The sequence below is a fragment of the Pelophylax lessonae genome (assembly GCF_965119305.1).
Source record: "Pelophylax lessonae genome assembly, chromosome: 2".
In the NCBI taxonomy this organism is placed as follows: Eukaryota; Metazoa; Chordata; class Amphibia; order Anura; family Ranidae; genus Pelophylax; species Pelophylax lessonae.
In genome coordinates, this window is record NC_138769.1 from 259,290,541 (window position 1) to 259,304,826 (window position 14,286).

At 47.6% G+C, this 14,286-nt stretch overlaps 1 protein-coding gene across 3 annotated transcripts in view; it reads right to left on the minus strand.

Moving 5' to 3' along the window:
* LOC309548571 (complement component receptor 1-like protein) overlaps positions 1 to 14,286 on the minus strand; it is a 588,839-nt gene that overhangs the window by 376,475 nt on the left and 198,078 nt on the right. For 2 of the 3 annotated variants that reach the window (XM_082248544.1, XM_082248543.1), the window contains exon 7: positions 10,484 to 10,669. The exons of the other annotated variant lie outside the window; for it this stretch is intronic. In XM_082248544.1, the coding sequence (XP_082104670.1) occupies positions 10,484 to 10,669 (186 nt within the window). The remainder of the gene's footprint in view (positions 1 to 10,483; positions 10,670 to 14,286) is intronic. 3 annotated transcript variants of the gene reach the window in all.

Below are 14,286 nucleotides of genomic sequence, written 5' to 3' on the forward strand. Positions count from 1 at the left end.
ATGAAACAGTGCAATAAGTTTTGTACTGCCCCTTTAAGACCGCTGCGGAGTGCGCAGCCCACCGCTACAGATACAGTGACAAAGACCCCCAAACAGGAGAAGAAAAAACTGAGCCAGAAATGACAATACAGAAGGTAATGAGAGAGATAGCCTGCAGAGCCCAAAGTGTTACCACCGATGTCGTTGCCTCAGAGGAAAAGGAAGTGCTGTCAGAGGAGGCTGAACTATAAGCTGCATGACTCAGGGAAAATGGCTGCCCCATAGGACTGAATGGAAGGCTCCGGCAAAATGGCTGCCGAACATGCGGTCGGAGCGATCGTTCTGCCACCGCAAAATGGCATCGGAAGGCGCCAAAACAGCATGTAGTATTGCCCATAGTGAAGCCAAAACTTGCATGCCCATATCTAAAATGGCGGACCGCGCGGTTTTACCCCGCAGCGGCCACCACACACACAGTCTGCACCCCCACAACACCGAAGTGACACAGGGAAGGGGACCCCCAAAAACACACAGCACCGCAGCGCATGTACAAGCGATCACCGCAGGGACCGCATAGGGAGTCACACAGGCACAGACATGGGGACACAGCAACACAGGACTGCCACCCCACACAGAGGCCCCACACAGAAGTACTTACCTGTACCAGATGGCGTGGGGAGCCTCTCAGAACGGAAAGCCGCTGTCCTCAGCTGACAGGGAGTGCCGTTAGCCAGGGACCTAACACTGCAGTATCGCAGATGTGTCCAGTGAGGTAGCCACCTCACGGCTGCATCCCTGCAGCGAGCAGGGATGGGTCGTTCATAATGCCAGGACGAACCATGGCTGAACGCTTGATGGCGGGCTGGGGGTCCATCTGACCCTCTGCCCTGGAGAACCAGGGCGGTCAGTCCGAATTCCAGCACCGCATGAATCCATCTTCATCCGAAGAATCAACTAAACTAAAGCTGACAAAATAAACAGCTAGTAAAGCAAGAAAAAACTGACATTTTTAAAAGAAAATCAAAGAAAAAAGATTAGATAGGCTGAGACTGTAGCCCCAGCACAGGGAAGCCTAACTACTCCTGCGCTAGGCAGAAAGAAACTGAGTTGGGAGTTGTCACTGCAGGGGGGTATTGACCTAGTGGGACAGCCCCCATGGGTGTGTATATGCAAATGCCTTTGTTCTTTCTGACTAAGTCTTATGCCTAGCTACTCCTACGGAGCGGAAGTCAATACCCAATAGTGATGACTTAGAGGAGGTGGCGACTGTCGGAGGACATAAGAGAAAGAAGGATTTTAAGTACATCAAACGCCCAAAAACTTTTTTTTTTCTTTTATTGAGCTTTTGCTATTATGGAAGGGTAAAACACCTGGCAGTTTAAGGTTGTCTGCGTCTCAAAGGAACAAATAATTCCCTGGTTCTGGAGACCTAGGGGTTAATTTACTAAAGGCAAATCAATTGTGCACCGTGCAAGAGCAGTTGCTCCAGACCTTAGTAAATAAGTTGAAGCTTCACTTTGCAAAGCATACCCAATCACATGCAAGGAAAACACCACCACATTTTTGCTTGCAACAGGATTGGATAATGAAGTCTGTAGAGCTTCCCCTCATTTATTAAAGGAGTTATAAAATCAGAAGGTTTTTTTTTTATCTTAATGCATGCATTAAGATAAAAAACCTATGTGCAGCAGCCCCCCTCGGCCCCGCTAACACCTATCTGAGGTCCCTCGCTGTCCAGCGATGTCCACGAGTGTCTCAGCCATCCGAGATTCTCCATCCTAAGACACAGCAGCAGTCCTATTGGCTGCCACTGCTGTCAAAGTCAGCTAGCCAATCAGGGGAGATTGGGGGCTGGGGCAGTGCTTCATGTCTTAATGGACAAGCTGCTTGCTGTGGAGGTACTGAACAGAAGAGAGGGGTCAGGATCACAATAGACTGACCCAAGAAGAGGAGGTTTTGGGCCACGCTGTTCAAATCCACTGCAACAGAGCAGGTAAGTATGACATGTTTGTTAATTTTATAGGGAAAAAAAAAAAAAAAAAAGAAACAAGACTTTAAACAGTTCAGCCCCACCCACCGTACATTTACAGCGGCACTCAGCCGCTGCTGGGCAAAGCGACGTAGTCCTACGCCGCTCGCTCCCGCCGCGGTTTCGCGCCAAAAGCGGCCCCCACACCCACATTGCACAAGCACCTCAGGGACATAGGAGACCCCCGAAACCCCCCATACAGCGGTGGAACCGCCACAGCGCCCCCCCCCCCCAAGGAACCAGGAAGGGACACACACGGACCGCAACTACAGACATGAGGGGGACATCACAGAACCCATACCGAACTGCCATCCCCATAAAATAGAGGGCCCACATACATAACCCGACAGACATGTCAGAGACAGAGGGGTATCATGGTACTCACCAGTCCAGTGAAAACGTGGGCACCGCTCTGTGACAGGAAGCCTCCCACCCTGAGTGGGGGTGCCGTCAGTCGAAGGGGACGCTAGCAACACGCGGGCGTACCGCAGTTGAGACATCCCGGCGAAGATAGCAACTTCGCAGGCTCGACCCCGAGGTCAGGGATATAGTCGTTTGCGAGGCCTGGGCGTACCAATAACCTGTTAACATGCGATGGCAGGCTTGGATTCCGAAATGTTCTAGGATAACCAGTGCGATTCCCAGCTCCGCAAACGCTGTAGTCTTCCGAAGCCCGACTAAGCGCAGGAACAAATAAAAAGCTATCTTTTAAAAGAAAAAATACTTTTCTAGAGAGAAAACATAAGAAAAAAAAAGCTAAGACCGCAGCCCCAGTCAGGGAAAAGCCAGCCTACTACTAAGCAAGGCAGCAGCAAACTGAATTGAGAATGCAGCTAGCTGGGGGTATTGACCAGAGGGACAGCCCCCTGTAGGTGTGTCTATGCAAAGTTTTTTGTGATTATTCTAACAAAATCTTCTGCCTAGCTTACTCCTGTGGAGAAGGCCAATACTCAGACGTGCAGATTGTATGAGTGGGCGGCGACTGTCAGAGGACGTAAGAGAAATTTACCTCTACTACTCTTAGCAGACCAGTAGACCCCTCTACAATTGAAACCCCTTCCCCCAACCATACAGGCGTCAATTTTAGCTTGGAGGACGTTCACTACCCTAAAGCCCTCGGGGGGGGGGGCCCCCTCTAACGCACAAAATCGACATTGACATTTTTCTCCATCTTCTCCCCTCACCTGAACACCCATATCCTACACTCCTCAGGCATTTCATATGTACACAATTTGCTATCCGAGGGTCGCGTCAATTCACTAGCGGAAATTTCAGACAGACATCTCCTCACACCTTTGGCCACTTTTCTTGCTTTAGTATTCTACATTTCCTTACATAATACCCCCTACCACCCTTCACAGTGCATGAAGAACTGAAAGAACTAATGCTCCCACCTACCTCCCCGAAAAACGGTCATATATCGCGGCTGTATCACCTTCTACATATTAGCTTTACAACCAACAAATCCCCCTCCATGGTTAAAATGGGAATCGGACCTAGGCCGTCTTTTGATCTTACTGACTGGAAGAGGGCCTTAAGGACGATTATCGTAAGCTTGCGTTGCTCCGCACAGTGGGAACTCACGATCAACATTGTGAAACGCTGGTACTATACCCCTTATTGCCTATCCATAACGTCACCCACACACTCGCCCAATTGCTGGAGAGGTTGCGGACAAGTAGGAACCCTCTTTCACTCCCTATGGTCCTGTCCAAAACGGAACAAGCTCTGGGTTCAAGTTTTTGCACTCATCTGCACTTGTATGGGGATCATAACCAAGCCTGACCCTTCTCTAGCCACCCTACATCTAGGTATCAATAACTTCCATCCGTGGCACAGGAATGTGGTCTCCCATATACTTTTATCCACCCGCCAAATTCTCCTGCGGCACTGGAAAACCGTTCATACCCCGACTTTTGGTGACTTGGTATCCCTCGTGCACGATAACCACTCCTATGAGAGAATATTAGCACTGGCTAATCATTCCTTATCACATTTGGAGATAAGTTATACACATACCCAGATCGACCTAACTTGATGATTATTACCTAACAGTGACGGAGGGAGTGGAGGTGGAAGGGGAGGCCCGGGGATGGGGGGGGGCGCCCTTCGGACACAGTGAATTTCCCTTGGGGTGTCCTGGGTGTGGGGCCCCTCCTGATCATTCTCTGCATCTCTACTTCTGTCCCATTTTCTATGAACCCCTCTCGCTTCCACACAACTCCAGAACAGGTATCTACCTTCTCACAGACCTGCAGGATTCCGAACCTCCATATTTAAATATGTGACACTATGCTCTACTGTTGACTGCTATTATCCTATGTTATGTATCTCGGTTTGATTTTTTTTTGTTTGCAATATTGACTGACACAGTTACATAATGTGTTCACATTTTCGACTGTTTGTACTTTTGAAAATCCTAATAAAAAAAAAAAAAACAAAATGAAATCTTTCTATATTTACCATTATAATAAAATAAAGCCCCTAAGGCTGGATTCACAACTTTAGAGGATGGCAACAAAACTGCCCTGCAAGGCATCAAACTTTACATGCCATGCTTAGTGGTTCGCTGAAAAAAAAAAAAGAAAAGTGCAAGTACCTTTTTTTTGGTCACTTGCTCTGCACTGGCAGCTAATTTTTGTTCTCTGGTTCCATTCCTTGCTGCTCCCTATCCCCCCTCAAGAAACATACCTTTTCCAGGTGTCTGATCTAGTCCATTGATGTCACGTCATTTTTGCCTTTGGCAAGGGAGGGGGGGGGGGGCCTACTAAATACCACAGGGAGCAGCAGCTCTCTATAGTCTTTACCTATAAGTCCAGGGTGAAGGAGGAGGGGGGTACAGCCTTCACATCAGGGTTTACAGGAAGGGGGTCAAATGACACTGGGCTTTGACGCATTACATGAAATATTGTACTTTATTGCATGTGTATTAATGCATCACTACAGACCAGAAAGGTGTGAAGAAGCCCCCAAATTATTCTTAATACTCTAATGTAGGTGGGGATACATAATATGTGTAGTAAATATTCACCATAATGTTCTATATTTATGCATAGTGTGTGTCTGCACTGTTTGTGTATAGTGGTGTATTTGTTTTTTTAAATATTACATGTTTTACTTTTTATTTTTATGCTTTACTTACAATAATTACTATCACCAGGGGGGTGACAAGTTTCCTGGTGACCGTATATACTAGTGATTACAGCTTCTCTTAGGAAGACATCAGGGTCCGCGGATATCTTCACTTTAGGCCGAAAAAAAGTGGAAGTCCAGGCTTCCAAAATTCTGCGACCACCTAAGCCCTAACTATCTTGTAAAGGAAAAGGTGTATACTTACCTAATCTAAGGGTGCTACAGCACGGTCGTGTGATCTCCCCAGCAGTCGGCATCAGGGGAGAGAGCATATACAAAAAATACCAGAAAAAAGGGACAGTCAAAAGAACTGAACTAATGAGCCTCAGGGGTATAGAAACCAACCAGCCATTATTGAAGAAAAATAGATCCAAATTTAGAAAAATACAACTTTAGTCACATCAAGGATATAAAAGCATAAATCTAACAAAAACACAACCTTCCATGACCATAAAAAAAATAAAAATAAAAATAAAAAAACATTGTTGTCTATAACCAAAACTTGTATCTAGACACTCACACACATCCATACAGTCCAATAACCAAGTAAATTTAAACATGCTAAACAGAAAGATATGGGGTGGTATATTCCACCTATGAATATCCTGGAGTGATAAAACTCCCCATTAGATAAATGAAGGCCTAGGCAAAAACGCTCATAGAAATTGTGCATAGAGCCCAGGTGCGGTAGCAAAATACTGTAGCTCTAAAAAGATCACTTCAGGAAAGTCGCATCTGGACTCAATATCACTACTGGGAATGGCATATAGATGCAGTGAATCCAAAGAGCATGAAGAGCAGTCAATCAAATCAACAGATATAGAATCTCCATCAAACTCCAATGTATTGAATCCTAGTGAATATCCATATAGATCAGTCTATAGATGAAGCATAAATGTGATGTGTTTAGGGCTATTTCGCAACCTGTCTTTTTTTTATGGTGATGGAAGGTGGCGTTTTGTTAGATTTATGCTTTTATATCCATGCTGTGACCAAAATTTTTGTATTTTTCTAAATTTGAATCCATTTATATAATAGCTGACTGGTTTCTATACCCCCGAGGCTCATCAGTGTGGTTCTTTTAACTGTACCTTTTGTCTGGTACTGTCTCTTTTGTATATATTTGTATTTGACACAGAGCCCTATTTGTATCCAGTGACATGAGTGGGTAAGTAACTGAGGGTACAATCTACCCAATATGCTGCAGTTCACTTTTAGCTATTTATTTTTTTCTAGGGAGGAGAGAGCAGCATTAAGTGCATGGCCTGTGTGGGGACGTCACCAATAGAATTATTATGGGGCATCCCTTGTCTGCTGTCCCTTCTCTCCCCTGAAATCAATGCTGGGAGCTGATCATGTGGCCAGCGCCCTTATATTGGGCAAGAATGGACATCTTTCCTTTACAGGATAGTTAGTATAGGGCTTAGAATGGGGTGGGAGAAGGTTTAGGTTTAGATAGTATTAGCCCAGACTTCCACTTTTAATCCTGGTACACACTATACATTTTGTTCCATTCAACCCAGTGACTTGAACGAAAAAAAAAACGGTCATCTCTGGTCGGAGCTGCTATACTATGTGCCCCCCCCCCCCCCCACCAAAGCACTCCAATCAGGGCTCTCTGCTCAGTCGGTCGACTGATGGTTTTCCAGCATGCAAGCCTGACAAAAGCCGGCTGAACAGCCAGCTCCTGTCGGACAGACCAACATACACATGGGCCGAATGCAGGCCCTTTTTTTTTTTTTTTTTTTTAACTGTCAAATGTCTGTGTACCTAGCTTCAGGAAATTATTCTGCTCCTGTCTTGCCCCCACACCCCTTCTCTGCCCTGCCCCCCTCCTTGATTCCTTCTTTCCTACCCATTAACATGCTGACAATATTTTGAAAACCATATTATTTTAATTACCATATTTTAGACCCAGTGACAATCACTGGGTCTATGTGCTTCTATATATAATGATATAATGCCGGCAGATCATGGCTGGTGGGAGGGGCCATCATGGGTCTGTGCATTGCTTACCTAAAACATCACAGCACCTTGCCTTTCTATTCCTCTAAGCCCTGATGCAAACAGCGAGCTGCCTCTTGGGGAAAATGTAGAAAAAGTAGAGAAATCTCAAAATGCCTTGATAAGAAGGTGTCAGCCAGCAGACTGCCAGATCAGACCAGACCAGATAATGTCCACACAGTGGCAAAACTACCAGGGTCGTACTTGTGACCAGGCCCTGGCATTCTGCCACTGTCCGGGGCCCCAGTGTAGTTTCTTACCGCAGGTCTCTGGAGCTGAGAGCGTCTCTCTAATACAGCCCAGTGCCTACACTGACAGTTCCAACCTCCCTGGCACGGATGGGAGAGGGGAGCCCTGATCTGCTCCTTCTCCTCTCTCCCCTCCTGTGTGCACTGCAGGAAGTGTGAAGCTAAGCAGGTGAATTTGATCATTTAGCACCCGTCTTTCACACTTCTCGCGGTATACACAGGAGGAGAGGGGCGGGAGGAGAAAGAGCCAATCCGCTCCCTGCTCTTCCATCCATGTGAGGAAGGAGAGGGGGGGGGGGGAACTGTCAGTGGATGCTCTGGGAGTCCTGCGGAAGGAGGCACTGATATGTGGCACTGAGTGCCCTGGTTATCAGTGTAAAACACGTACTGACAGTCTTGCCGGTTAACGGCTCTCCTTTCCTTACACAGCGTGTGAGGAAAGGACTGTTGATAACCAGCAAGTCTGTTTACATGTGATCAGCTGATCACATGGTAAAGGGCTGCTGTGATTGGCCCCTTACCGTGATCTGTGATCAGCTGTGTCCGAAAGACTCAGCAGTCACATTGTGTGCTGGATACGTGACCAAGAGACATGTGGGAGGATGTCCATGGACACATTCCCAGAACTATTGAAAACAGCAGACCCGAGCTTACAGTATTGTACAATTCACTAGTGGTGAACACTGGCATAAAAACATGCAAAGGTGCAGCGCTGCAAACGAACAAAGTCCTTGACAGGAAATTCAACAGAATGAGTCCAAAAGGTGTGGGGTCCAAAATAGAAAATCTTGCGAGTGATCCTCCACCGTCAGATGTACACACACTGACTCTTACCATCCAGAGTGGACCACTACATACAGAGGCTGAATGTAAAATGGATAGAACGTTCCAACATAGATAGAAAGACACCTCATAGTGGAATACGTTCAGTATAAAATGTATTATATTCCAGAAAACTCCAAAAAAGGTAAGATAAAAACTTGCATGTGCATCAATCCACAGGGGAAAATTTTCAACTATCAAGATGGCTGACCTCTGTGCTTGGCAATGTTGCGTGATCCAGCTCTACCCAACCGGTTACACATGATCACTTGCCCATGTGGCATGCAACACTGTTCGTACTTTTTAGATCAGGAGAAAGGAGAATCTTGCTAACATTCAAAAGTGCTTCCCTAACCAAAGCCTTTCCAAGCATTATGATCGTTATCATAATAGAAACCCTAAGGGTACATCTTTTATAGCCATTGACCAGCTCAATGTCAATTGGAGAGGAAGTCACTTAAGGAGAGAAATCTCCAGGTTATAAACTAGATGGATCTAATTTAAGATCATTCAGACCTCATGGCCTTATAATAGAGTCGAATACTAACGCCTTCATAAACAATGGATTAATTTTTCTGGCCTGTCATATATGAACCTAAATAGAGTTTGTTCTATACTCAGGCAATTATGGTTACATTTTTTTTTCTATGTTTTTAGGTTATGGTTCTTATGTGGGATATATATTGAAATCATTTTTTGGGTAAATTGTATTGAGTGTTTTCAACCACAAGATGGCACCAACCATGCTCGGCCATCTATATATGGGACAGAACATTCCTATAACTTTTGCTTTGTAACCTTTCATTTTTTGGAGTTTACATGTACTGTATATGTGTTTTCCAACTGGCCACCTCTAACTATTTTTGAGCGACCGGAACTCTTCCGGTTCCCGTTTCCAACTCCCTCAGATCTGCTCTTTTTGGTCAGACACGGCATCACTTCCTATTTCAGTGGGACGAACAGTTCCTGCTCTTGGAACACATGGGACATGGGCTATCTATAGCTGGCCCCTACCACATACAAGTCTCAATACACGTGAGGCCACGCCCCTGATGACATTGGTACGACAAAACCGGATGAGTAGAGCAGGATCACGTGACATTGCCAAGCAGTGAGGTCCGCCATCTTGATGGTTGGAAACATTCCCCTGTGGATTATTGAAGCACATGCAAGTTTTTATCTTACCTTTTGGCGAGTGAGTTTTCTGGATGCGAATACATTTTATACTGAACATATTACACTATGAAGTGTCTTTCTATGTTGGAACCTTATATCCATTGAGGACCCATATGAAGTGGAACCTGCTTAAGGGTGAAAGAGTGCTGCCGCACGATCGATTGGATCCTGTATGTAACCAGTGCATTTGACCGCTGTCTGTAGTGGTCCACTCTGGATTGAACATTATATCCATTGAGGGTCATATGAAGTGGAATCTGCTTGAAGGTGGAAGAGTGCTTCTGTTCAATCGATTGGATTCGGTAAGAAGTGCATTCGGTCACTGTATGTTGTGGTCCACTCTGGATGGTAAGAGTCAGTGTGTGTACATCTTTCGGTGGAGGATCTCTCATAAGATTTTCTATTTTTGGACCCCACAGCTATTGGACTCTGGTAAATTTCCTGTCAAGGAGTTTGTTAGTATTTAACCCTCTCAGAACTGGAAGCCTGGGACTCAGATGGAAGGGGGGTCAAAAGGAGCCCTTATGGTTTCTTGCACCAGGCCTGGCCTGAAGGTTCTAGTTACGCCTCTAATCTCACATGTGATGCTGAACCTTCATGATTTAAAGAACTTAAAACCAATGAATTAAAGGGGCAGGCCAGGGACGAGAGGATAGGGATTAAAGCATTAGATGATGGATGTCCTCCAACCAGTAAATGAAGCAAGCTCGCACAGAGCCCGCTGAACACAGATGTGATTTGATGAGTTTACATAACTTCTGTTTCTAGTAAGGGTTTTTAATCTGTTTTGAGGCAATAAAAATCCTGATCTTACTGCACTTCTGCTTGCACGTCTGAGTTGCTGAAGCTCCTTTTGGAACTGGGAAAAAATTACTGTGCAGTGAAATCAATTTCAGTAAAGGCAGAAGCCTGTACAACTGTGAAAGACTGAAGTTAGGCTTTAAGTACTCTTAAATCAAATATGCACATTACCAGTACCTTCCAATGATTTTCAAACAACATGCCTATGTTGTGAAATGCAGTAACTAAAGGGCTTTGCGAGATCTGAAACAACTTTTTCTGGGAATGAAAACACCATTCAAAATATACTTACCAACACACTTCGGGGCATCAGAACTCCAATTTCCATAAGAGGAGCAAGTCACAGAAGGTGGTCCTATGAGTGCAAATGTTTTATCATTGCACTGGTATGTTACAATGTCTTGGTAAGCATATACTCCTTTTACGGGGCTAAATGATCCATTTGTTATAGCGGATGGAGGTGCACAACTTGGAACTGCTGAAACAAACGAAGAACTGAAAATGAGATGTCTGCAAAAACTGAATTTTTGTAAAATCTTACCTGTAAAATTCCTCTCTGAGTCCTCCGACAGTCGCCGCCTCCTCTAAGTCATCACTATTGGGTATTGACTTCCGCTCCGTAGGAGTAGCTAGGCATAAGACTAAGTCAAAAAGAACAAAGGCATTTGCATATACACACCCATGGGAGCTGTCCCACTAGGCCAATACCCCCCTGCAGTGACCACTCCCAACTCAGTTTGGTAGCATAGCAGTAGGAATTAAGACAACAACCCCAAAAGAGGGGCGGGGGCGGCGACTGTCGTAGGACTCAGAGAAAGGAATTTTACAGGTAAGATTTTACAAAAGTTCAGTTTTCTCTTACATCCTCCGACAGTTGCCGCCTCCTCTAAGTCATCACTATTGGGATGTCCCAAAGCAGTGTATACATGAGGGGTGGGAGACGCAACCGTAGAAAAGGCAACGCAGTACCCACATCAGAGAAAGGAATCTTACATGCACCGTAAGAGAACCTTCTGGGCAACAGAAAACAAAGCTCAACAGGAGCAACAGCCCAGGAAAGCAAACACCAACAGCCAGGGACCCATAAAAAAAACAAGGGTCCCTCATGGCACTGCCGCACTGAGAACCTTGCGACCAAAGGAGGCATCAGCTGATGCCAGAACATCTACCTTGTAGAATTTGGAAAAAGTGTGCACGGATGTCCAAGTCGCCGCCTTGCACACCTGGGCCACTGAAGCCCGATGCCAATAGGCCCAGGACGCACTCAAAGATCAGGGAAGGGTAGAACCCGTTCCTTCAAGCATAAGCCTGCTCAATGATCTGTCTGATCCATTTGGCAATTGTCGCTGAGGACGCAGCCATGCCCTTCCAAGGTCCCTCAGGAAGGACAAAGAGGAAATCCGTCTTCGGAAAGATTCCGTAGACGACAGGTAAGCGCTGATCGCCCTGACAACATTCAAGGAATGCAGAGCAAACTCCTTAGGATGCTTAGGCTTCGTACAAAGCGAAGGCAAGATAATCTGCTCATTAATGTGGAACTCAGAGACCACCTTAGGAAGAAAGGAGGGATGCGGACGCAAGACCACCTTATCCTTGTGAATCACCAAGTACGGAGAATGGCAAGATAACGCTGCCAGTTCTGAAACCCTGCGAGCCGAAGTGATCGCCACCAAAAAGGCAACCTTCTTAGACAGCAGAGGCAACGAAATCTCCCGGATGTCTTCAAAGGGAGCACGCTGTAACACGGACAGAACCAAGTTCAAGTCCCATGGAGGTAAGGGCTCCTTCCTGGGAGGAGCCAAATGTCGCACACCTTGAATGAAGGTGCGAACCAGAGAATGAGACGCCACAGGGCATTGGAAAAGAATAGCCAGTACGAGCGAGGGAGAACCCCCTGGACTCACACCAGGCGAAATAAGCCTTCCAGGTACGGTAAAAGATTTTACCAGAGGAAGTTTTCCTAGCCTTGACAAGGGTAGGGATGACCTCAGGGGAGAGACCCCTGTCCTTCAGGACTTGGGTCTCAACAGCCAAGCCGTTAAAGCCAGCGACTGTAAAGCAGGATGGAAGATGGGACCCTGAGACAGGAGATATTCCCGCAGAGGCAGCCACCACGGAGGCGCCACTGCCAGGTGAACAACGTCGGCGTACCAGGACCAGCGTGGCCAGTCCGGCGCCACCAGAATCACCAGGTGCGGTTCCGAGGCCAACCTGCGGAGGAACCTGGATAGCAACTGAATCGGAGGAAAGGCATACATCAGACGATACTGATGCCAAGGGGCCACCAACGCATCCGAGGCGTCCGCCAGAGGATCGCGCGTTCTTGCCACGAACCTTTCCACCTTGTGGTTTAGCTGAGACGCGAACAGATCCAAGTCCGGGGATCCCCACTTCGCACACAGCATGTGGAAGACCTCCGGGTGCAGGGACCATTCCCCCTGGTCCAGGGTCTGGCGGCTCAGATAGTCGGCCTGCCAATTCTCCACACCCGGAATGTGAACTGCTGAGATTGCCGGGACATGAGTCTCGGCCCAAGACAGAATGTCGGTCACCTCCCGGGCCACCCAGGCACTCCTGGTGCCCCCTTGGTGGTTGATGTAAGCCACCGCGGTCGCATTGTCCGTCTGTACCCGAACAGGACGGCCCCGAAGTCGGTCCGACCACTGAAAGAGACAGAGTTTTATCGCTCGCAATTCCAGCACATTGGTCGGAGGAGGAATCCTCCCTCCCGATAAAGTGCCCTGAGCAGACAGGTTGCCCAGGACTTCACCCCAGCCCGACAGGCTGGCATCCGTGGTAATCACCGTCCATAACAACGGACGGAAGGACTTGCCTTCCGACACCGTCGGGGACTGAAGCCAACACAGAAGAGGCAATCTGGTCTGACGACTCAGTGAGACGCTCAGATCCAGGGACTGAGGCAGTCGGTCCCACCTGGTCAGGATCCCTGCCTTGAGAGCCCACATGTGAAACTGAGCAAAGGGAATCGCCTCAAAGGCCGACACCATCAACCCCAGGCCCCGCATACAGGTCCTGAGTGACGAGGACGGATTGTCCCTGAGGGACCTGATCTCGTCCCGTAAAGTCCGGAGCTTGTCCTCCGGCAAAAACACCTTTGCCTGAGCAGAGTCCAGAATCATTCCCAGATAGGGAAGACGAACCGATGGAGACAACGTCGATTTCTGAACGTTGATGGTCCATCCGAACTCCTGTAGCGTCTGCACCGTGGTGGAGAGATCGCGTAGTAGGTCCTGGCTGACACTCGCAATGCCCTGTGCCCTTAACAGGCCCAGAACTGGTGCCAGTACTTTGGTAAACACCCTTGGAGCCGAAGCGAGATCGAAAGGTAACGCCACAAACTGATAGTGGTCCTCTGCGATAGCAAAACGAAGGTACCGCTGATGACCCTCGAAAATGGGGATGTGCAGGTATGCATCTTTTAGATCTATCGAGGCCAGGAATTCCCCTGGACTCAGGGAGGCCAACACCGAGCGGAGAGACTCCATACGGAACTTCTGAACGCGCATGAAGAGGTTCAGCGCTTTCAGGTCCAGAATAGGACATACCTTGCCCTCCTTTCTGGGCACAGTGAACAGATTTGAATAAAATCGCCGAAACCTGTCCCGATGAGGCACCAGGACAATCACCCCCTGGGCAAGGAGGTCCTGCACCACTTGATGCAGGTCCTGCAGACGCCCTGGAGGCAAATGAAGATTGGAGGGAAAAAATCTGTCCGCCGGCCGGGAAAGGAATTCGATCTTGTACCCTGATCGAATGAGCTCCTGAACCCACCGGTCCGAAATCCGGAGCAGCCAAGGTTGGAGGAAACCGCGCAAACATCCCCCCACCCCTGAAACGGGTGAGGGCGTTCCTTTCATGCAGAGACAGATTGACCCGCCGAGCCGGCATTGCCTGACTTCTGCTTGCCCGCCCAGGGCTTCTTTTGGCTACCCTGGCCCTTGAAGGGTTTGCCCTTGGATTGGTTCCCGAAAGGACCCCTGATTGGATAGAGGCGCAGAACCTCGCTTGCCACGAAAGGACTTGTTCTTCGGGTTCTGGGGCAGCATGGTGCTCTTGCCCCCTGTGACGCCCTTC